Source organism: Ochotona princeps, chromosome 7, assembly GCF_030435755.1.
Source record: "Ochotona princeps isolate mOchPri1 chromosome 7, mOchPri1.hap1, whole genome shotgun sequence".
Taxonomy (NCBI): domain Eukaryota; kingdom Metazoa; phylum Chordata; class Mammalia; order Lagomorpha; family Ochotonidae; genus Ochotona; species Ochotona princeps.
In genome coordinates this window covers 60,646,913-60,671,109 of record NC_080838.1, presented here as the reverse complement: position 1 = coordinate 60,671,109, position 24,197 = coordinate 60,646,913, and the positions used below count along the sequence as shown (strand labels likewise).

The 24,197-nt window shown below is 45.2% G+C and overlaps 1 protein-coding gene across 3 annotated transcripts in view; it reads left to right on the top strand.

The window, feature by feature from the left end:
• LOC101524728 (uncharacterized protein C4orf36) overlaps positions 1 to 24,197 on the top strand; it is a 46,179-nt gene that overhangs the window by 5,469 nt on the left and 16,513 nt on the right. For 2 of the 3 annotated variants that reach the window (XM_058667101.1, XM_004590643.4), the window contains exon 4: positions 401 to 648. In XM_058667101.1, coding sequence (XP_058523084.1) covers positions 401 to 645 — 245 coding nt within the window. In that variant the 3' untranslated portion in view covers positions 646 to 648. Of the gene's footprint in view, positions 1 to 400; positions 963 to 24,197 lie in introns of those variants that run through there. The other variant, XM_058667100.1, reaches the window with a different exon arrangement.

The following is a 24,197-nucleotide window of genomic DNA, read 5'->3' as shown; positions in this document are numbered from 1 at the left end:
CACGGGTGCAGGGTCCCAATGCATTGGGCCGTTCTCAACTGCTTTCCCAGGCCACAGGCAGGGAGCTGGATGGGAAGTGGAGCTGCCGGGATTAGAACTGGCACCCATATGGGATCCCGGGGCTTTCAAGGTGAGGACTTTAGCCGCTAGGCCACGCTGCCGGGCCTGAATTGTACGTTTCTTAAGATCTGTTTTCATAAACCATACATGGCATGTGCCATTCGCTTGTCTTCAGAGACGCATGTAAATGTACTTCTGCATTAGCCCCACCCTCCCGCTTACCTTTTGAAATCTTAGCTCATTCATCATTCAGAGATGTGAATTCTGCCGTGTGGCACTGTTGGGACTAGATTACACCTGGTGAAAATGTCAAATTGCTTCATGTATTTTTCTTTTCCAGCCATCAAAACTGAAAGGGAGTATGAAATGAAGCGCCTGGCTAATCTTCAACGTCAAGAAAACACATCCGAGGAGGTCCAGGGGTCCCTGAGAGGAAGGAAAGCTGGCTTGAGAAGACCTGTTCCGCCGAAGTCTCAAGCCCCTGCCAGTGGAGTCCGTCCTGTCCCCTGCGTCAGAGCAGATGGAGGGCCTGAGACTCTGGCTGTGACCAACTCAGTGCAGAGCTATGATTACGTCCTGATCTGATGGGTGAGCAGGTGCCACACACGGGCAGGCGGAGGTTCCGACGGGGCTCCCCCCCGCTGACGGCACTGTAAGTTGATGAACATGCCTCCGAGGCAACTCACTTAAGCCGTGCAGTTTTAATTTTCATAGACCTGCACTAAGTGAAAAGAAAAACTGCTTGTGAGAGGCATTATTTTGAAGCAACATTTTGAAACTGTATCTTGGAGAATCCCAAGAAGGGACTGAAGGAAAGCAAGGGAGAAATCCCCTTGAAAATGCTAAGTGCTGGACATTTTCATTTGGCTGCAGAAAAATAGCAGATTCCATTTTTAACAGTTCTCCAGTTTCTGTTTTTCCTTTTGAAGTGATACATCACTTTCATACTTTAAAGTGGTGTGTTGAACTTACTCCTGTTTTTTTCATTCTGCCTAATTTCCTGTATCTGTTTGCATGACCTGGGACCATGTGGAATACATATATTTATGTATGTGAAAGAAAGACATGGAAATACAAAGGAAGACTTATTATGAGAAAGATATGTATAGACTGGGGGAGAATGGGGAAACTGACTGACAGGATGAACTGATTTTTTCTAGAATTTGAATGCAATAAACCTTACCTGTAAATTAAGGCCATATTTTAGGATAGTTTGTCCTCTTAATTAAAAAGAAAATTGTTTTACTTATTTCAAAGGCACAATTATAGAGAGGGAGCAAGGGCTAGATAAGTCTTGCCCCTGCTGGTGCACTCCCAGATGGCCGCCACGGCCGAACCAGGAGCTTTTGCTGGATCTCCCAGATGGGTGCAGGGACCCAAGTACTCAGTCCATCTTCTCTTGCTTTCACAGGCACATTAGCAGGGAGCTGAATAGGAAGTGGAATAACTGGGACTTGAACCAGTACTTGTGTGGGATGCCAGTGTTGCAGGCCATGGCTTACCCCACTGAGCCACAGCGCTGGCCCCGAGCTCGATTTAGTGTGATTCAGTAGCCATTTTAGGATCTTCTGATAATCTTGCCCTCAGTGTGAAAGACGCTGTGGCCTAGCGTTTAAGCAAGCAGACCTCAGACCTCGTTCCCTCCCTTCAAATCCCAGGTCGGTTGCTTATAACAGTGTGACCTTAGGGTAAGTTACTTTGTTTCTGAGTCTACAATTTCTTCTGTATAAAATCAAAATCATACTAGTGCTGAATTCATAGGGTTGTCATGAGGATAAAGTAAAAGCCACCAGACAGACAAAAAGCAAATTAGCCTAACGTTAGCTATTACTGTGAGTAGCAGAATCCGGTACCACTGTGATCTAGGTATAATACTGGGCTGTACATTAGTCAGATTTTGTCACTGCAATGAAATTAAAAAAAGGAAATGTTTTTATCTCACAGTTTTTGAGGTCTAAGGGTGTGGTGCCTGCGCTGATTCACTTCTCATGAGAGCTCCTCCCTTGGCTACATCACATCATGACACATGACACAGGAGAGAGTGCTGGTGTGACTTTACATCCCTGTAGTAGGCAGGCAGGCTGGGCCTGCTCCTTCTAGAACAGCTGTCTTGTGAGAACTGTTGTCAAGAGGTAGCGTGAGAACTGCCTACCTTCTCAGCAATCTAAGAACCTCCCATTAGACCCTATCTGTTAAAAGTTCTACCAGTTCCTACTACCACCTCTAGGTACCAAGCCTTCATCACATGGACCTTGGGGGATATACCCTGACCATATTCACATCCTAGCCTGCTGACCCTCATACCTTCATGGTGATAAGAAGTCTTGAATTTTCTAAAATTTATTTTGTTCTCAATATATATTACTTGCAGGATCATATGACTTGTGGTTCTAATTTAAAATATGACTACTGTGTCTGTGGCAGATGCTGATCATAGATGTTTCAAAAACATAGTCCCTGATGGTCAGCGTGTTGCTTATGTCTGTGCCTTAGATGCAGACTTGGGGTGGGGGACCATTGTGGCACAGTGCGTTAAGCTGCTGCCTGCAATATAAGCATCCCATTTTTGAGCACCAGTTTTTTTGAGTTTGAGTTTTTGTTTGAGTCCCAGCTGCTCCATGTCTAATCCAGCTCCCTGCCTGTGCACTTAGTGTAGCAGCAGAAGGTAGTGTAAGTACTTGAACTCTTTGCTGCTACTCACATGGGAGACCCAGATGAAGCTCCTGGCTTGGCCCAGACTTGGCTGTTTTGTCCATTTTGGGAAATGAATGTGTGGGTGGAAGGGTTTCTTTGTCTTTCTATAACTCTGATTTTCAAATAAATAAAATAAATCAATCTGGGGAAAAAAGCAGAATGGAGAATTGGTATGCAAAAATACCGCATCTCAGCGTCAGTATGGTGTGATCCAGCAGCATCGTAATCGCTTTGTGGTCTGCCCTCAGGGGCCCTCATGAAGCCTTAAGCATTGCACACCTCCCCTTAGACTGGGTTTGCTTTAGTTCTCCTTCAGAGTGGTTGTGAAGATGAATGGAAGATATGGGTCTGTTTGTAAGAGTGTTTTTATATAAACATTCCAAATATTCCTCAAGGAAAGGTGAAGTCTGAGAAAGCTTTAGATTCTCAGCATTTGCTTGAAAGAAAAATACCTTCTTGCAACTTTAAGATTCTCCTAACTGTACTTTAGGCAGAGATCCCAAATCACTGAACACTCCACATTGCTGAAATAAAATTGTGTTCCAAATGGATTTGAGTAATAATGTGCTTTTGTCTGTCTCTATTGAAATGCTATAAAATCGGGAGTGGTTTCTTAGGTTATTAGTTTGATGACTAACATGCAGGCATTATGTATTATTTATTTGTTTTATTGATTATTTGAAAGAGTGAGAGAATGTGTGTGTGTGAGAGAGAGAGAGAGAGAGAGAGAGAGAGAGAGAAAAATCTTACAACTGCCAATTCACTTCCCAAATGGCCACAGTGGCTGGGGCTGCACTGGGCTGAAGTCAGGAATTTGGAACAGTCTGGAACTGCTTCGAGGATGCAGAGGCCCGGAGACTCGGACCACATTCTGCTGCTTTTCCAGGCAGCTTAGCACGGAGCTAGGGCAGAAGTGGAGCAGCTGGGGCTTGAACTGGTGCCCGTATGGGATCCCGGACTTCAGGAATGCCTTAGCCAGCTGTACCACCGCGTCGGTGCCAGTGTGCCTGTACTGACAGACCACAGGCACAGAGGTCTGGGCAAAGACTGCTTGTCCTTACATTTGGTGATACTTTTTGTGATGATTCTTACAGGGAGAGAGCAAGGATAGGATTGAATATCTGCTCCAACAGTTCAAGGCCAATATCAATGCAGAAATACAACATATTGCATAAGATACCGTAAATTACTACAATTGAATTAAAACTGGCAACTTCAGCAGTGGGTTGCATTCTATCTCCACTTTCCTCCCTTTTTGCGAAATATGCCACACATCGCATATTTTTATATTATGTCTCCCATTTGATAGAGATTTGTAGTTTTTTTAAAGTGTCCTTTTTGGACTCAGTGAAAACATAAAAGCTGTTTATATTCCACATTTCAGTATGGCAGATTTCTTGCTTTTTTGTCTATTTAGCATCACTAGGGAGCTTTATGTTTTTAAATTGTTCTAACATTTTGTTTGAAAGACGGGGGAGCGGGGCAAGTGAGACAGAGAGCACTTCAGTTGACTTGTTCACTCTGCAAGCGCCGACAGTGGCTGGGGGCAGGACAGGGGCCAAAGCCGGAGAAGTTGGAGATGCACTCCAGGTCCTCGGCACGAGTGGCGGAAGCCCCACTCATCCAAGCCGTCAGCACAGCTTCCTGGGATCTGTGCTAGCAGGAAGCTGGAGCCCGGAGCCGAGCCACAGACTGCCCAGGTGCACCTGCGTCAGCTGTGGAAGTCTTTGCTGCCAGCCTGAACACTTGCCCCGAGCCTTACGTTTTTATGTAGTTTTTAGTGTTTGCCCTGTGTTCTTTGGTTTCAGTGTGAAAGATCCTCTAGCATTTCTTACAGAATAGGTCTAGCAGTAGTGAACTCCTTCAGCTTTTTGTGTATCTGGGAAAGTTTTAATGAAGAGAAAAGTGTTCATTTATTGTCTTGATTTCAGAGGGAGGATTTCACAGGTCTCCTGTGTGAGTGCAGGGACCCAGCCGCTTCAGCCATTGTTGCTTCCCACCTCCTTCAATTTTGACTGAAAGTTTTTTTTTTCCTATTGGTACTTTAAAAATATTGCCTCTTCTCTTCTGGGCTACATTTTTTTTTCTTTTTGAGAATTCTGCTGATGATCTAGTAAGTATTTTCTTATATATAGGAGTCAAATATTTGCTGCTTTAGGAATTTCCTGTGGTTTTAAAAAATGGTTTATTTTTATTTGAAAGGTGGAGCTACAGAGAGAGGAGAGACCATATGGTCTACTCCCCAAATGGCCAAAACAACCAGAGCTGGATCCATCAAAAGCTAGGAGCTTGGAGCTTCACCCAGGGGTCTCATGTGAGTGCAGGGCCCGGATAGTTTGGCCATCCTCAGCTGTCTTCCTAAGTGATTAGCTGGATAAGAAGTGGAGCGGCTGGGACTTGAACTGGTACCCATTTGGGATATTGGTGTTGTATTCAGAGGCTTAGCCTGGTATGGGGCTAGCCTTTTATATGGCTTTTAGAAAGTTTTCTCTTTTTTTGAAAGGCAGACTTACAGAGAGAAGAAGAGAAAGAGTGGGAGAAAAGTCTCATCACTTGCTTCCCAAATTGCCACAGTGGTCACTGTAATACTCTCCCCTCTGACTATTGACAGTGTTATATGTTTTGGTATAGGTAACTTTTAGTTTGTGTTTGTTAGAGTTCTTTGAGATTTATGGATTTGTGTGTACATTTTTTCCTCCAGTGTAGAAAGTTTTTGGCCACTGTTTTTTCAGGTAGACTTGCTGTTTATCAAAGGTCTGTCTTGCCTTTGACTCCCATCATGCACATATTGGAAGAAAGGGGCACGGAGAGCAGCCTGCATTCACTCTCCAGGTGGCTCTGTTCAGGGTCCGAAGCATGTACCCCATTGCCATTTGCTTTCCAAGGTGTATTAATGGCTGGAACCTGGGTCAGAAATGAAGGGGGCCAGTGTCGTGGCTCTGTAGGTTAATGTGCCATCTGCAAGCCTGGCAGCCCAATTTGGGTGCCTGTTACGTTCCAGCTTCTTCACTTCCAAATTAGCTCCATGCTAATGCACCTGGGAAAGCAGCAGATGATCCATCTACTTGGGCCCCTGAATTTATATGGGAGACTTGAATGGAGTTCCAGGTTCCTGGCTGTGGCCAGGCTCAGTCCTGACTGTTGCAGCCATTTAGGGAGTGAACCAGTGGATGGAAGATCTATATATCTCTGCCTCTTTAACTTGCCTTTCAAATCAATAAACAAATCTTTCTTTCAAAGTAGAACAGCTGTAATTGAGATGCTGATGTTAGAATGATGTCTTGATCCAGGGTGCTACAATGCCAACCCCTCCATGGTTATTTTACATTTTCTGTCATGTAATAAGTAGATTTTTATTTTGGAGATCATTTTGGTTCTTTCATTAGGTCATTTTTTTTTTTTTGCTTCTTTTTTTTAAAAAATAGCTCTCTGCTTTTCTACACAGCTACATTCTTTTTTTTTTTTTAAAGTTTATTTTTTCTGGAAAGTCAGCTCTGGAGAGGAGAACAGACAGAGAGGAAGATTTTCCATCCGCTGATTCACTCCCCAAGCAGCCGCAATGGCGGGAGCTGATCCGAAGCCAGGAGGCAGTAGCCTCTTCCAGGTCTCCACTTGGGTGCAGGGTCCCAAGGCTTTGGGCTGTGCTCGACTGCTTTCCCAGGTCACAAGCAGGGAGCTGGATGGGAAGTGGAGTAGCAGGGATACGAACCGGTGCCAATATAGGTTCCTGGTATGTGCAGGCGGGGAAATTAGTCACTAAGCTACTGCGTTTGGCCCCATGTTTTCTTATTTATTTATGTATACTTGATGGCTTTTTGTTGAGGTTTGGACATTGGAGAAAACAACTACTTCTCCAAGCCTCTAGAAGCTGGCTGTGTACGGGAGGAGACCAGCATTAGACAGTCCTGCTGGTGTTTATGCGGATCCTTCTGGGCGTTGTAGGAAAACATCTTTACTGGAGGGTGGGTTATTTCCCAGATTTGCAGACTTCTTCACTAGAACCTGTGATTTGTTGCTCCCCCTTGTGTCTGTTGCTGGTAAGACAGTTTCTTTCGCACTGTGACAAAGTTGGGGGTGCTCACCTTCGTTTTCAGTGACCCCCAAGTTGGCATTTAAATTGCCATTCTAGTCATCATTCAAAGCCAGGAAAGATGCAGTTCACTTTCTTTAGCAGTAACTTGGATGTTGTGAACATTAGTTATATGTCTGTTCTTCTGTTTCCCCCCAAGAAAGAAGCCAGTGTTGCCCCTTTGTGGAGACTTTACTAGGTCTAGTCACGTGTCATGAATTTCCCCACCCTCTGTAATGCCTATCTTCTTGGCTTTGCAGTTGCTTGGGATGCTGCACTATCCAACCTGGTTTCTAGAGTTCAAACAAAAGAAGTCTGTATTGTGTTAAGTTGCTGTCTGTGTTTGTGATATCATGCTCCTATCACTCCACAATATACACTTTTTGATGCATTGATATCTGTGTGGAATTTTAGGGTTATACTTGAGTTTGATGTTGCAAACCAACACATGCATGCTGGTATCAAGTAGGTAGCAGAAACGTGCCAAAGAGGGTCAAGGAGACTGACCATTTGGGAAGTGTACAAAGGCTGGGAAGTGGAGAGCATGCATTTTCTCTAAAGGGCCAGTGGAGCCTCAGGTCTAGTCTGTAGGTGGTGTGATAGGGCAGGCTGTGGAGGAAAGGTTCCAATCTGGCTTTCCCCAAGGGGGGAGGAAGTTTTCCTGGACAGCCCCTCTTCGTGTGCTTTCATTCAGGGGGAGGGGCTAGCTATTTCTCCGAGCTGCCTTACAGTGGCACTGAGCAAAGTCCTGAGGACCTAACTGCTTCCACAAGGGCTCCTCTTAACACCACCACTGTGGCCGTTAGGATCTTGATGTATGCATTTAGGAGGACACAGTCATTCATGTAAACAGGTCAGGACTGAGTCGTGTAATCACATAGGATTAGTTTTCCTGCTTGCCTGCTTCCTTTTTTTCTTTTCAGGATTTAGTAATTACACTTAGTAATTCCTTAATTTTTAGTGTATTCATGATAAGATTACTACGTTTAAGAAAAATATTTACTTAGTTTTGTTGGAAAGGCAGCTATATAAAGAGGAGGAGACACAGACAGGAAGTTCTTCTGTCTGCCGATTCACTCCTTAGGTGACTTTGGGCCGTCCTCGACTGCTTTCCCAGGCCACAAGCAGGGAGCTGGATGGGAAACAGGGCTGCTGGGACACGAACTGGCACCCATATAGGATCCTGGCACAGGCAAAGCAAGGACTTTAGCCACTGGGCTACCATGCTGGGCCCAATTGCTACATTTATTAACTCCAAGCTCTTTGCTAGTTGTGTCTTCTCAAAATACCACCATGTGTTCTCTCATTTCATTTTTCCAAGAAGTTCCCTGAGGAGTGTTGTCCTGCTCCAACCTGGACAGTTTTGACAACCAGCGTGAGCTGTTGTTCTGGTATTTCCAGCTGAGGATCACCAGGGATTCCCGTGTGCCCCTCCCTTCTTTGTCACTCCACTCCAGCAGCAACTCTTGAAGACTGTACCTCTAGGGTGTATACCAGGTGTGTCGGTTTCTTTCTCCATCTGGGCTGCCCTTGTCCAAGCCTCCCTCGTCACTGTTTGCACGTGGAAGAAGCATCTTGAGTTTCCTGCAGCACATCGCCCAAAGTCACAGAGATCTTGAAACTGTCCCTGGCACAAAGAGCCTGTCCTTGTTTGAGAAGTTCTCTCTCCCTTGTCCTATAAGACCCTGTGCTGTGTGACACTTGCCTTCTGTTCTGATCTCATCTCTCCCACTCACCCTCTGGCCCTGCTGGCACAATGACTCACTCTGTTCTGTTGCGTATTGAGTTGTTGCTCTCTGGGAGCATTTGTACATGCTGCTGTTGATTTTTCCCATGAGTCTCTGCTCTCCTGTTTTTCTAGGGCTGCCTCCTACTTACTGAGGACTTAGCTCAAAAAACACTGGCTGAGGGACGGTCTTCATGAATGTGGCCTCTCCTTTTGCCCTTTTGCACTCTGTTTGTTCTCCTCTGCAGCAGTCCTATCACTTCGTGTAGTGATGTATTTGCCTGCTTGTGTATTTGCCTGTACTGACTCTTTGTGGTACAATAGTACCTGCCCATGGCAGCCCTCTACAAGTATTTGTTGACTGCTGGTATTAGCTTAAAACAAGGATTACTTGGGATCTGCATTGTGGCCTAAGCCAGTAAAGCCATCACTTGAGATGCCAGCTGGCCCTGGTTCGTGGCCCACCTGCCCTACTCCTGATCCAGCTCCCTGTTCATGGTCTGGGAAAAGCAGTGGAAGATGGCTAAATATTTGGGCTCCTGCCAAGCACATGGGAGACTGGGAAACAGTTCCTGGATCCTGGTTTTGGTTTAGCCTAGCCTTGGCTGATGTGGCCACATGGGGAGCGAACCAGAGGATGGAAGGTTCTCTCTCCCCATGTAACTCTTGACTTTCAAATAAATAAATCTTTAAAAATACGAATTGCTTTAAGCACTTGTTTAGAAAGTTGTCACTTGTGGAAATACAGCTCAAGGTATTCATTTCCTATTGTTTCCTTCTTATAGGCTCTTTGATATATATTTTTTTCAGATTTATTGAGGTACAGCTGGCTGTTGCATAAACTACAGCTGTTTGAGATGTACAGTGTGCTGCCTTTTGAAATGTGTCTAGATCTCATCTTCACAGTCACACTAATGAGAGTGTCTGTTTGCTCCAAGAATTTTCCTGTGTCCCTTGTCATCCATCGTTTCTCGCTGCTCCCCTTTGGATCCTGGCCTTCGGATACCACTGTTCACTCTGCTTCCTGATGCTGTGTGTTAGCTTGCATTTCTGAGAATTTCTTATAAGTACAATCTTGACTATGTAGTAGTTTCTGGGTCTGGCATCCTTTTTTGAAGGTCTTATTATTTTGCCATTTATTTATTTGCTTGTTATTGGAAAGGCAGATCAGATTTACAGAGAGAAGGAGAGAGAGAGAGAAAGATCTTCCATCAACTGGTTCTTTCCCCAAGGGACTGCAGCAGCTGGAGCTGAGCTGATCTGAAGCCAGGAGCCAGGAGTTCCTTCTGGATCTCCAAGGTAGGAATAGCGTCCCAAGGCTTTGGGCTATTCTCTGCTTCTTTTCAAGGCCATAATCAAGGAGCTGGATGGGAAGTGGAGCAGCCAGGATATGAACTGACACCCATATGGGATCCTGGTGAATGCAGGCAGAGGCTTAGTCTGTGAAACCACAGCACTGGTCTCTGGCTTCTTATACTCAACATTATTATTCTGAGATTCATCTTTGTTGTTGTGTGCATGTTCTTTTTTGTTGCTGAGGAGTATTCTATTATGTGGATATACCTCATGGTATTTATCTGTGAGCTTATTGATAGGCATTGGGATTGTTTCAAGTTCTGTGTGGTTGTAAATAAAATGCTGTGAGCCTTATGTGGGCATATCCTTTTATCCCTTTTGCATACATACTGCTGGGAGAGACACGAGGGCTGTATCTGAGTTGCAGGTGCAGATTTTACTTGGTACATTTTGAAATCTCTTTTTTTCAGTCCTGAAGGAACTTCAAGGACTACCTTAAGGATTTGTAATTTTGGATGACACAGCTTTTGGAAGAATGGGGCTAAAATGCAGTTCTGGCTCCCTGTGATTTCCAAGTCTACCCTGTCACAGAAACCTGTGCTGTTCAGCCACCTGCCTGCTCCATCTTTGACCTGTGACCTGTAGGGACTGTTATGTCACTGAGACCTCGCAGAGACTGCTGGTTCTTGCTAAAGCTCTTGGGCTCTTGCTGATGCCCGCCTGTGCTCCCTCGTAGGGCTGGTGAGTGTTGCCTGCTTGGTATTGATGCAGCCAGTGTGTACTAAGGTCATTCTGAGCCAGCATTCTGCTAAGTAAGATTTTTGCTGTTCCTGACCTCTGTTTAATAACTGGATTTTATTTCAAGTGTGTGAGGCCCATGCACCATTTGCTTTAACCCAGTATGTGCAAATGTTGGGTTAAAGCATTTAACCTAAAAGTCCATGTGCTGAAAACTTGGTCCAGTGTGTGGCTGATGTGGTGGTGCCTTTAATCTAATTAGCAAGGGTGGCTTCATCTTCATGAAGCAGTGCTGTCTCACAGGAGTGGCTGTGATCTCCCGTGACCAGCCAGTCCTCGTGAAAGTAGGTTGTTACAGAGTAAGGCCGCTGTGTGTCACGCCACTTTTGTATCACCTGTTCTCCTTTCTGCTTATCTGCCATGTGGTGATGTAGCCAGAGAAGTCCTTGCCAAGCACTGTACTTTATTTTTACTTTTCAGACATCGGAATTGTGCGCCAAATAGACCTGTTTTCTTCTTTAAAACGTGTTTCAGTTAAAGGAGTGACAGAGAGAAAGGAGAGATAGAAATAAAACAGTCTTCCATCTGCAGATTCAGTCTCCAAATGCTCGCAACAGCCCGGCTGAAGCCAGGAGGTTGGAACTCCTTCTGGATTTCCTACTTGGGAGGAAGGAACCTCGTCACTTGAAATATAGTCTGCTGCTTTCCAGGTACGTTAACGAGAAGTTGAATTGGAAGCAGTCAGAACTCAATCCCAGGCACTCTCATACGGGATCTGGGCATCCCAGGTGACAGTTTAACTTGCTGTGCTGCAATTCCTTCCATAACTTTTTTTTTTCTTTATGTGTTACCCAGCAACAGTATTCTAGTAAGCATTATATGAACTAAGAGATCTAGTTGGGTGTAGGCTCTTCCCTTTATTATTTTAAAATTTGTTTGTTTACTTGAGAGGTGGAGACAAAGAAAGAGGGAAGGAGACAGAGATAAAGGAAAGAAACTGGAACAGAAAGAGAGAGAGAGCGAGAGAGCGAGAGAGAGAGAGAGAGAGCGAGAGAGCAAGAGAGAGTGAACTGCTGTCCGATGGCTCATTCCCTAAATGCCTGCAGTGGGTAGAATTGAGCTGGGCTGGATCTGAAAGCTAGAACTCTGTTCAAGCCTTCCACCTGCAGTGGCAGGCGCCTAACCAGTTGAGCCATCACTACTGATGGCTAGGATTTAGATTAGGAAGCTGGAGTTAGGAGACGGGGCAGATTTTGAATTCCTACTGCACGGTGGGACTTGGGTGTCTCAACGTGTACCCTAACTATCACAACACTGGCCCCTATCTTAAAATTGTTGAAATCAAGATGTGCTTCCTATCTCTTGAATTCAAGGAATAAAGCTATAAAGGCATAAAGCCATACACCCTGCCTCAGCAAAATCCTTGCTATTTTGACACCACCTGCCTCTAATGATCAGTATTTCTAGTCAGGGGGACTAGAGTGTTGAGAGATGTTGAAGAAGTGAAACACCTGTTTTCTTGTCTAGGACCTGAATTAAATGTGAGACAAAGCAAAAGAATAAGCAGATTGGAAAGGAAGGCATCTGTTTTATTATGGAGAAAGTGAATGTGGGAGATAATGGGCAAGGAGGTGCCGTGTTAAAATTTGGAGAAAGACCCATTCCTGCCACCAGGCTGGAACCACTGCCAAGAGAAAACAGCTCCAAGAAGCCATAGAGAACAATGCCCCTCTTCCTTTATACATAACAAAAGGGAGGAATATAAGGAGTTATTCGAATTTCCCACCCTGAACCCGGCACCATTTCTTCTTCCTCACAGCTCACGAAATTCGTGCCAGTCCAGCCATCCACCAATCAGATGTAACCTGGCATTCCACCTCAGAATCCCACCCCCAATCTTCCAGCCCCTTCCCCAACCCTGCCCACTCGCCAATCATCCCTAGGCATTCACCTGCAGGCACCAATCCCCCGGGGCCTGCCCGAAATCCCTCCCAATCCCCCCCCAACACCTTGCAGACAAAAAGGCCCCCAGGTGTGGCTCTCTCGTCTCTCTCCTCCTTTCGGCTTCCGGCTTCCCTTCCCCTCTTCCCTGCTATTCTCCCCCCACCCCCCGTTCCTGCCCCTCTGGAATAAATCTCCTAAGATACATACACACACAAAAAAAATTGGAGAAAGATCAATTTTGCTATGTAATTCCTTGTGGCCGTGGGTCACAGTGGGCCTCCTGGAGGGCAGGGCCATTTCCAGCAAGTACACGGAGGACTCTGAACCTGGTGGCCTTGGCTTACTTGGCTTACTTTGTTATAGTGGGTGTATTAGTCATCATTAATCCTAAAGAAGGAAAGAGTCATAAAAGTCACTCTGCTGGGAGCCTTAGACTGGCCTAGCCTTCCACCTATTACGAGCTGGTGACAGTCCCTCTCTCAGACTGTCAGTCACCAACTTCCACTCTCAAGCCTCGCCTTCCATTTTGAAGCTTTCACAGCTTTGGAATGTTGGGGAGTGATTTTAACTGCAGGTGTCACATCACATCATTTCTCTATCAAATGAAAAAGCCCTCAAAGCAACTTATTTCAGGTGCTAGAAACAAACTCCCTCTCTCTTATTACAGTGATTGTTCATCCTATAGCTATTTCCTGTTGAAACAATAGCTCCCTGCCCTTTGCCAACTGTGTAGAGCAGGAAAGACAAGAATTTTCTGATCCCAACAAATGAGCAAACATTTCCTGGCCTGGGTTACCTGAACCACCTTCTTTAGGTTTTTGTTCTGTCAAAACTTGCTGTCCCCAGCACAGAGAGTGCTAACATTCTAGCATTGCATGAAATTAATCAATTTTGATGTTAACTTTATGATGGTAGTGGATAGAGCTGAAGTGCTTTCTTCAAAATAAGAGGAATGCAATTTCCTAATGGTGATCTCCTTTCATCACGGGATCACTAAGTACCTATATTTATTTTTTATTTTCTCGTGATTCTCAGCATTTGAAAGAAATGTCTACGTTTTATTTAAGAAGCCTTCAAAAAACGATTCAGAAAATTGGAAGCAGAAATAAAGGTGATTTTTTTTTAATTCAAATATTGTTATTTTTCTAGGTTACATGCACCAGATGTTAGTAATAACAAAAGCCACCACAAAAATAGCTAATATTTATTGAGCTCTTAAAATGCCCCAGGCATCCTGGTTAGAAATGATCAGCTCAGAAGGATGCCAGTTTGTACCAGATGTCTGGGATTGATCCCTGGCTTTCCTGCGAAATGCTGGAACCTAGCAACACGCTTCCTTCAGATTGGTTTTGGCTGAAGTATGAAATGCATGTCCTCTGGCCTAACAGTCAAAGGTGGAGAAAAAAACCACTTTTGATCTTTTCTAGCTATGGCTTTAGGGTTTAACTTCTGGCTGAAAATATACAAGGAAAAGATGAATAGCTACTTATGTTTTTTTCCTTTAAAAATTTATTATTTATTTGAATAAAAAGAAGCGGGTGGGGGGATGTATCACCCATTTGCTGGTTTACCCTCCTAATGCCTGCAACAGTTAGGATTAGTCCAGGCCAAATTCAGGAGCCCAGAGCTTCATTTGGATCTCCCATGTACTTGAGCTAGCACCTGCTCACTCCCAGAATGTGCAGCAAGAGGGCAGGCAGGACTCCACAACTCCACACTAGGCACTCTAAAATGGGATGCCAGTGGCCCAAGTAGTGTCTTCACTGGTGTGCCACACACCTGTTCGAATGATCTCTTGGCATTGTATATATTGTAGAGTATCTGCCTTTCTCTGATTCCATTTCTATTTTGGGAGGGTAATTGGTTGAGGTGGTCAAGAAACTGTTTTGCTTACGTTTTTATTTATTTGAAAGGTCAAGTTGCAGAGATTAAAGGAGACATAGAGAGGGAGAGCGATTTTCTGTCTGCCATTCACTCCACAAATGGCTGCAAGATCCTGATCTGGGCCAGGCTGAAGCTAGGAGCCAGGAATTCTGTCTGGACTTCCCATATGGATAGCAAGGACCCAAGAATTCAGCTCCCCTCCCATTGCTTTCTCAGAAGTGTTAACAGGCAGCTGTATCAGAGGTGGAAGAGCTGGGACTTGAACTGGCACCCATAAGGTAGGGCAGCATTGCAGGCAGCAGCTTAATTCTCCATGCCACAATGCTCTTCTTGCTTATATATTTTTTTAAGGAAGTCACTACACAGTAATTCAGAAGCTGTGATCAGTGTCCTAGGAACTATTCTTTGTGATGGTTTAGAAGAAGAAATTATTTCAAAATAAAAGTTATGAGGCATGTAAGTTAGGGTGTTGTCCTTTTCCATATGGATACTATTCTTTCAGAATGTCAGTTAACATATTTACTGTGTACTGTGTTGAGTACCTTGTAAAGTACAGGAGATAAAGTTTTAGTGAGTTGAGTATTAGTAATCGGGCTGTGACAAATAAGTTTGAGGAGCAAGAACAGAGTTTTATTTTAGTAAAATTTAATGATATTTTATTTTTTTGTACATAATTAGCTTGAGAATCAAATTCCATCATGTTGGCCTGTCATTTTCTAGATTATTCCATGGCTAGTGGTTTTTCTCAATAGGCCTGTCTTCACTCATGATAAATGAGATAATGATGCCACCTGCTTGGTAGGGACTGAATGAAATATGTAAGAGATCTAGCACAGGGTCTGCTACACAATGAAGACTCAGTAAGTGGCCCTTGTTAGCAGAGAAAAAAAGTGGTTTACCATAATGGCTGACAGGCCCCATTCATCTTACTTGTAACAACTGGAAATGCATCTTCTTATCATAATTGTAGGGGTTAAGCAGGCTGTGAGAAATTATGTTTGCAACTTTCACAATATCAGATCTGGTGAGCCGAGGCCAGAAAGCAAAGGACCACAAAGACTCTTCAGAATAGCACTGCTGGGTGAACAGGTCTTTCCGGCTGCCTGTGTTGACAAGGTGCTGTATTTTCCCTTCTGGAGCAGGTGCTATTTCAGGCAGGCCACTTTGTAGTCCCACCCACCACGTTCTCTTGGCTGGTGAGCAGTTCTTCACATGCCCTTCCATCCCACTTTTTCTTAGGCTCCCTTATGAAAACCCAAAACTCAGACAATTGAAATGATTTCAACAGTCTGGGTCCTCCTGACTCCGAGTCATAAAGTAGGTCTCAACTTTTAAAGAGCCACTTGATATAACCACTACTTCCATGCAATTGTTAGTTGACAGTCATTCAAAGATAATAGAGTAAAAAATTATAAAGACAAAACATTGCCCATAATCTTTCATACAGAAACAATTGCTTCAAAAATTTTGGAGATTTTCTACTTATTTGCTTTCTTTTTTTAAATTTTGTTTTTGGTGTTTACATGGTTGATTAAAGTGGGAAGAGTCAAGAGTTAGGGGAAAGTGGTGAGACCATTGTTTCCACATTTTCTTTTTTCTTCTTCCTGTATCTGGGTGAAGCGGAACAGACAAAGGGAGAAGTCAAACCAGCCTCCCAACCAGGCCAGTACACGGGGATGGGGAACGGCCACCCAGTGACATCCCAGGGTCCCTGGTGTGAGGCATGCTCTAAGGGTTCTGCTCAAGTGGTTCAATGGTTCAGTAGTTCAGAAATGTGTTTATCTTGCCGATCCAGAGATAAGAAAATCCTGCAATGGTCCACTGGCCGAATAGTCCACCTTAGATTCTTTATCCAACCAGATATTTGCTGCCAGCACTTGGCTGGGTTAGTTGACCAACTAGTTCTGCCCTCCTTCCTCTGCTATGGTACCAGATACCCTCTGCAGGCTCCAATGGACTGCCATATCCTCCATCAGCATCTAAGTATGCTCTCTACTACTGCTCCATCCATGCCACCGAGGATGGTCAGACCACAGATCCTGTGGTTCTCCCCATGGTTGGAGTTCTGACTCTAGCAGTTCAATTGGAGGGATCCCAAAAGAAATCTCATCTGAAATGATCCCAGACCTGATCCCAGACCTCGTGTGTGTGCTTACAAGTAAGGGGTATGGCTCTGTTTGTCACTCACATCGGCCTATGCACACACTATTCGTTACAATGGCTGGGTTGGTTTTGTCTCTAGCCCCATTTCTTATGCAAACCAATGGATGCAGTAGCCCAGCCTAACCCAGCCTACCACACAGTTGGCCATCATGTGCACTAGTGAGAACTGCAGCCTAGTTGGAGTGACCCGCAAGGACCCCCACTAGGTCCACCCCAGCCCCGGTTCCTGTGCTTGTTAGTTTTGGCAGCAGACTGATCGAGTCTGTATCACTTTCAATACAGGTCTCATACACGTCAATGGACATTGAAGCCTAGTTCAACCTAGTTGACCTCCACTATCAAGCCCACACTCATGCCAGCACCACCTGTCTAGCCAGGCCCACTCTCAGCCCTGGTTCTCATGCTCACCAGTGGAAGTTGTAGCGATCAGAAGATGCCCACAGTTTCCCTACTGGGCCCATTCCCATTCCCGGATCTTACACTCTCCACACATTATTATGCATTCTAGCCTGGCAGGACTTGCTCCCAGTCCTAGTATTTGCCAGCTGATGCTGCAGCAAAGCCCAACCAGCCTGCACTTCCTCTGGCCCATGTATGCACCAGTGGATACAGTCGCTTAGCCCAGCCTGGCTCTCCCACTAATCCAGTTCACATGCAGGCCATCAGATGATACAGCCCTACCTTGCCTGGTTTGCCCCTGGTCCCAGTTCTCATGCTCACTAGTGGGAAGAGTGGCCCAGCAGGGTAGCCTCCAGCAGCCCCCTACTGGGGATGCACCCTCCTGCCACCCCTGTCTCATGGGTGCTGTGGCCCAGTCTGGCATGGCCTGCTTCATCCTGGCATTTGCCAGCGGGTGCTGGTTGGGCCCATCTGCCTCCAGTTTCAACTCATGCTGGTGGGTGCTTCAGCCTAGCCCAGCCTAGCCATCCCCCAGTCCTGATCCTAATGTGAACTGGCTGGTATTGCAGTCTGACCTGATCTGTCCTGTACCCCATCTTGGTCCTCAGATCTGCGAACGGATGTTATAAACGGGCACAGCCTTGTCTGTTCCCAGATCTGACCCCCCACATATGCTGTAGTGTACCATAACCTGGCCTGATCTGGGCTGCTCCTCACTTTGGTTCTTGCACTCACCTGCAGAAACTGCATCTTGGAAAGGAGTTCTCCAAGATCATCTATCAGGTCTCCTCCCAGGGGCAGATCTTACGCACACCAGTGGGTCCTTGGACCAGACTGACTTAGTCTACCACGCTGGCGCTATCCCCCTAACCCCCTTTGAGCCCACACCCCTAGACACCCTTGAGCCAGTGTGGGAATAATCATCCATTTGTTTGCTTTTCTTTTTTTTTTTTTTAAGATTTATTTATTATTATTGGTAAGTCGGATATACAGAGAGAAGGAGAGACAGAGAGGAAGATCTTCCATATGATGATTCACTCCCCAAGTGAGCCGCAACGACCGGTGCTGCACCGATCCGAAGCCGAGAACCAGGAACCTCTTCCAGGTCTGCCACGCGGGTGCAGGGTCCCAAGGCTTTGGGCCGTCCTCGACTACTCTCCCAGGCCACAAGCAGGGAGCTGGATGGGAAGTAGAGCAGCCGGGATTAGAACCGGCGCCCATATGGGATCCCGGGGCATTCAAGGCGAGGACTTTAGTCGCTAGGCCACGCTGCCGAGCCCCATTTGTTTGCTTTTTGTGTTTATTATTGTAGCATGGTTGTAATCATTCTGTTTATACTTTTTTTTTTTACAGGAAAATGGGTAAGACTATTATTTCCATATTGTTTCCTTTATATATCTGAGGTAAAGGGGGATTTTAAGGGAGAAGCCCCACCCAGTCTCCCACCCACCCCAGAACCCTGATGTGGGGCATACTCCGAGGGTCTTGCTCAAGCGGTTTTGATAGTTCAACAGTTATGAATTGCTCCCAGTCTTGCCACTCCAAGCACGATGAGGTCATTGAAGAATTTACTGATTGACTAGTCCATCATAGAGTCTCCGTTTGCCCAGTTTTTCACTGCCAACGTATGGCTGGGGTAATTGATTGACTTGTTATGTCCTCTGTCTTTTCATGGTTAGGGTTTTCAGTCCAGCAGCTCGATTGGGGGGATCCCCAAAGAAACTTTGAGGTGCTTCCAGACCAGATTCTTGTGTGTACTAGCAAGTACAGGGCTTGGCACAGTCTATTGCCCTGATCAGCTGGTGGTTGAAATTGCTGGGTTCGTTCTGTTTCCAACCCTGTCTTCCACTGGAACCAATGGGAGCCACAGTCCAGCCTGGTTCTGCCCAGCACATACTCGGCCCTCACATAACCCAGTGGGAGCTGCAGCCTAGTTGGAGCAACCCACAATAACCCCAACCAGGCCCACCCCCTACCCTGGTGTGCCAGTATGTGTGGCAGACTAGTCCAGTCTGTCCCACATCCCATTCGGCTCTCATACATGTCAGTGGGTATTAAAACCTAGTTCCATCTAACCAGCTCAACTGTCCAGCCCTCACGGATGTTGTTGAGTGCCTCTCTGTTTAGCCACCTCAGCCCCTGTCCTAGTTTTCCTGCCCTCCAATGGGAGTGGTAACCCAAGAGGGAGGAGACCACTATTTCCCTCCCAGGCCACTCCCACTCCTGGATTATGCACTCTCCAGGTGGTTCTGTGGTTTGACTTGACAGAGTTAGCCCCCCAGTGCCAGCTTCTGCCATCTGATGCTGTGGCTAAGCCCAAACAACCCTCACCGACTCTAATTACAGATTGCACCAGTAGGAACAATCAGCCCAGCCTGGCTTTTCCCTGGTCTGGTCCGCATGAGGCACACAGGTGTTATAGCCCTGCCTAATCTGGTCTGCCCCCATCCCAGCTCACGCTCTCCAGTTGGAGTAGCTGTCCAGCAAGGGAACCCCCTATATTCCCCTGCCGGCTCCGCCCCCTCCCTTCCTGGTTCTCACATGTGCTGTTGGGCATTCACATCCAGTACAGGCAACCTCACCTTGGCACTAAATTTATTTAGCTCTTCATCACAAACATGGCTTCTTCACATGATGTTTAGATTGTTAATTTTTAAAAAAATTGTGAGATGGAAGGGAGAGGAGAGAGAAACAGACACACAAAGAGATCCCCCATGTATTGCTTCACTCTGGAAATGTCCTCAAAAGCCAGGTGCTAAGAATTCAACCTAGATTATGTGTGTGTGTGGCAGGGACCCAGTTGCTTGAGCTGTCGCCGGTGAATCCCAGGGTCTACATTAGCAGGAATTTGGAGTCAGGAGCTGACATGGGCAGTCAGCCGAGGTACTCTGATATGCCATGTTACCCTTGCGGCCAAATGCCTACCCTGATGTTGACATTTGAAATCACTCTGTTTATCTCACTTTATGATTGTCTCTGAATTAGGTATTCCCTCTCTGGACATTTGCTTTTGATTATTATTGTGTTTTAGTTTTTGCTTTTATCAATGTAATTGCTGGGCCTTGTACAGTAGCCTAGCAGCTAAAGTCCTCACCTTGCACATGCCAGGATCCATATAAGTGCAGATTCGTGTCCCGGCAGCCATGCTTCCCCTACAGCTCCCTGCTTGTGGCTTGGGAAAGCAGTGGAGGATGGCCCAAAGATTTGGGACCCTGCACCTGCATGGAAGACCTGGAAGAGGCTCTGGGGTCCAGGCTTTGGATTGGCTTAGCTACAGCCGCTGTTGCCACTTGTGGAGTGAATCAGTGGATGGAAGATCTTCCTCTCTGTCTCTCCTCCTCTCTGTATATTTGAGTTTCCAGTAAAAATAAATAAATATTTGAAAAAAAGTGTAATTGCTATTACAAATAAGGATGTAACAATATATGTAAAAACTATAATGTAAAACATAAGTAACAATGCTATTATAAATATCTTTCCACTCCCCAATGTATTGTTTACTAAGATAACTTCTTGGGTTATTTATTTTTTAAAACTTATTAATTATATTTATTTTTGATAGTTGATTAGCGTGATAAGGGTCAAGGGCTACAGGAAGGTGGGTGAGATTACCATTTCCACATTTTCTTTTTTTCCTTCCTGTATCTGGGAGAAGGGGAGAGGCAAGCAGAGAAGCCACACCCAGCCTCCCAAAGGCCTCTGCACTCTGGGATGGAGGGCAGCCATCCCAGCACCACTACAGGGTCCCCGCTGTGGGGCATGCTCTGAGGGTCCTGCTCAAGAGGTTTCGATAGTTCAGCCATTCTGAATTACTGCCAGTCTCCACTCCAAGCACAATGAAATCACTCCAGAATCTACTGTTGACTTAGTCCACCCTAGAGCCTCTGTTTGTTCTTGGGCTATTTGTACATAATGCCAAACTTTTCCCAGAAAGACAATTATGGTCCTACCTGATGTATATCAGAATCTCTCTCTCAACCCTTAGAGTAGGGTGTGTTTGTCTTGAGTTTTTTCCCCTTTATTCAGACGTTCTATTTAAATGTACTTTTACAAAACTATCAGTGATGTTGATCATTTTAGTATATTTCTTAACTGTTTTGACATGTTATTTTTCACTTTCCATGATTTTTCAAGTGTTTTGCCATTCTTCATGAGGAGATGATGTTTTTATTTTTTGAGGGTGTTTTTTTCCATACTGAAGTAGGCTTTTGCCCTGTGTTCTGCCAAGTCTGTTCTTCCTGTTATTGATAATTTCATTTGGGATCTATCACTGATGAATTTAAACTCCCTTTGAACTTACAGCATTTTTAAGTTGTTCAGGCTTCTAGAACTTTCCCCTGGCATTATTTTTCATAGTTTAACAGTTCCACAGCCCTACAGAATGGCTTTTCCTTTTGGGACTTTCTTCCATTTTCCTTTTGTCCCATTCCCAGCCTGGAGAGCCCAGGCTCCTATGTTGGTTTTCTTGAGGAACCTCTTTCCGGGGCTAGAAATACAAACATGTCGTGTGATTTAGAAAGTTAAGGCACACGCATGTTGAACACGTTTGGGTGCCTTTTAAATGTAGTGTAGAAGAGGGACCAGTGGTTTTCTCTCCCGGTTGAGGCCACATGGGTGTTTTTGTCTCTGAGCTTGTAGCTGTTGACTGCTTTTCATTGTTATTACTTCTTTGTGCTCCAGAAAGGCTAGAGAGGGATAAAAAACCCTGTGGTCCAGCCTCAAATATCAACCAAGAGAGCAGGTCTCCAAAGAGAGTAAGTTATTTGAGAATGAATGGGTAGGCATGCTGTGTAGATGCAGAGACTGAGAGAATTGAGGCAGAGGGAGTTTGGAGAGTAGAGAGAAGTCCCTACGGCCTGCTGTGAAACAAGCTTGGTAGATGCAGTGAGGAAATTACAGTTCACAGTAACCCAGAACATGTTTTCTGAGCAAACAGAAGAGAGGAACTCAGGGCTCCAATTGCAAAGTAATGACAAGAGCGGGCCCCGATTTAACGACCCCGATTTGATCAGTGCACGCTGTATACATTGATTGCAATGTCACACTGAATCCTATATTTGTGCACAGTTATTATTAACCCCAAGGACTTTCTAGTATTTAAGCAGTGGAAATGCTAACTAACTCAATTTGATATTGATTCATTGCATGTGTGGGCTAACTTATCACAGTATACCCCAGAAATATCTACAATTAAATGATTTTTAAAAAATCACACTTATTTGGGAAAGAAGCTCATTGGCCTCAGGGCCTAATCACATGTGACGATGCTTGTATTGGCCTTGAAAGGAGAGGGGCTTCACAGATGGGGCTGACTGCAGCGGGCTGTTAAGTGAGGCTAGTTGCTAGGCTGTGGTGAAGACTAGCCATCACCAGAAACGTGTTCCCATGGAAGTGGATTTGTATGCTGTGGCTTCTGCAAAGTCTTTTTGTCAGAGTTCTTGTTATTGGGCAAATATGCATGAGGACCCTTCGTTTGTGGCTTCCTAATTTCATTTTATTAGGTTTTGACATAGTGTACTCAATTTTGATTTGACTACTTTCTCACACTTCCTTTGCTTGGTAACCTTGGACCAATCACTTAGCTCCATTAGGTCTTTTACCCTTTACCCATAAACTAGGGAGTAATAGTATTTACTTTTTAGAATGGAAGTGAAGCTTAAGTGGAGGCTCATGACCTGCCTCAATATGGTGTGCCAATTTGGTCATGCCTTTAAAAATGATGATTAGAATTTGAACCCCTGCATGCCAGTAAGGCAAGAACTCTAGGATCCTTTATCAGTTGGCTTTTTTAAATACCCGAGGCAGTCTAATGTTTTCAAACAAAGAGGTTGTTTTGGCTTATGGGTCTGGAGGGTCACAGTCCATGGGTGGCTGGGCACACAGATTCAGTATTTGGTGATGGTGTTCTTGCTGACAGAGTCCATGGTGGCAGAAAGCATCATGTGGCAAGAGATGGGCGTGTGGACATCTTATTCAGATGTTGGGGGCTAAATCTCTGTGTGAGTTTGGGAACAAAGTCAAGTTCCTCTCTCTTGTGTGACATCTTCCTTACAAACCAGCCAAGACCTCATGGGTGAAACTGTTTTTCAATCCTGGATAGAGAGAAAATCAGAAAAATCTGCCCACTGATGGGCTCTGGTCTCTGCTGCTCTTGTTTTATGGACTCATGTCCCTTCTGGCTCACTTCTTAAACACAACTTAGTGATGGACAATATCGGGCTTTCAGCAGGACAGCTTCCAAGCTGCTTCCACATAGCCCCTGTGTCCTGCAGCCCCAAAACCCCTAGTGGCATCTATAACTGGGTCTAGAAACATCGCCATCACTTCAGACAACACTTTCAGTGGTAAATAGGACCTTGGTATTTTTTTTTTCTGCCAGCAGCCTCAGTTGGAACTATTCTGATTCATTTGGGGAAATTTTTGATGTGAAGTGGCCATGGTCACCCTCCTCCTGCCCCTGGGACCCTCTGTCAATCTAGCCAGTTGTCAACATTTACTTTTCAGCCCTTCACAAAAGTCCTGTTGCACTGTCTTCATCAGGAAAGGGGTGCATGCTAAATTTACATTTGGGTAACCAAAATTAGCTATTCCAGTAACTCTTTTGGAGATAAAATAAAGTCAAGGAGGGGATTTTTTTGGGGGTCCCTGTCCAGACAGAAGCATCTGACAGCCTTTCTTAGTAAGTGTAAAAAAGGAAGTTCTGCTTTACTTGACACAGCCCCCCCACAACCCAGCCACGCAGAAGTCCTGCAGTCCTTCTCAGCCCAGCCACACCTCTGCATCTTTCAGGCTGGGGACACTTCATTCTGCAGAGCCCTAACCCAGTCCCAGAGAGTGCCCCCTTGCCATAGTTATGCCCTTCAGCCGACCTCTAGTGGCCTCTAGGGTGGTTCTTTTTACAGAGCTGTTTTCAGGGTATATTTCCCAGGGGCAATTTATCCTTTCTTCAAATAGAATTTATTCTCCATTTGTATTTGATTTGTATTTTCATGCAGCCAACATACATGCACAACCATGAGCATTTTTGTCATGGAAAAGAATTTGCCAGTCCAAGAATAAACAATGATAGCTAGCTAGTATCCCTGTGAGACAGGTAGAGGCACTGATAGAATGAGCCTTGTTGCTGCACATAAACTTTCTGCTCTGTGTGGGAAAGGGTGTGGCAGTTGTTTTTTTTTTTGAGGTTTAGTTTCACCAACCTGTGTTGTCCTAGTGTGCTTGCTT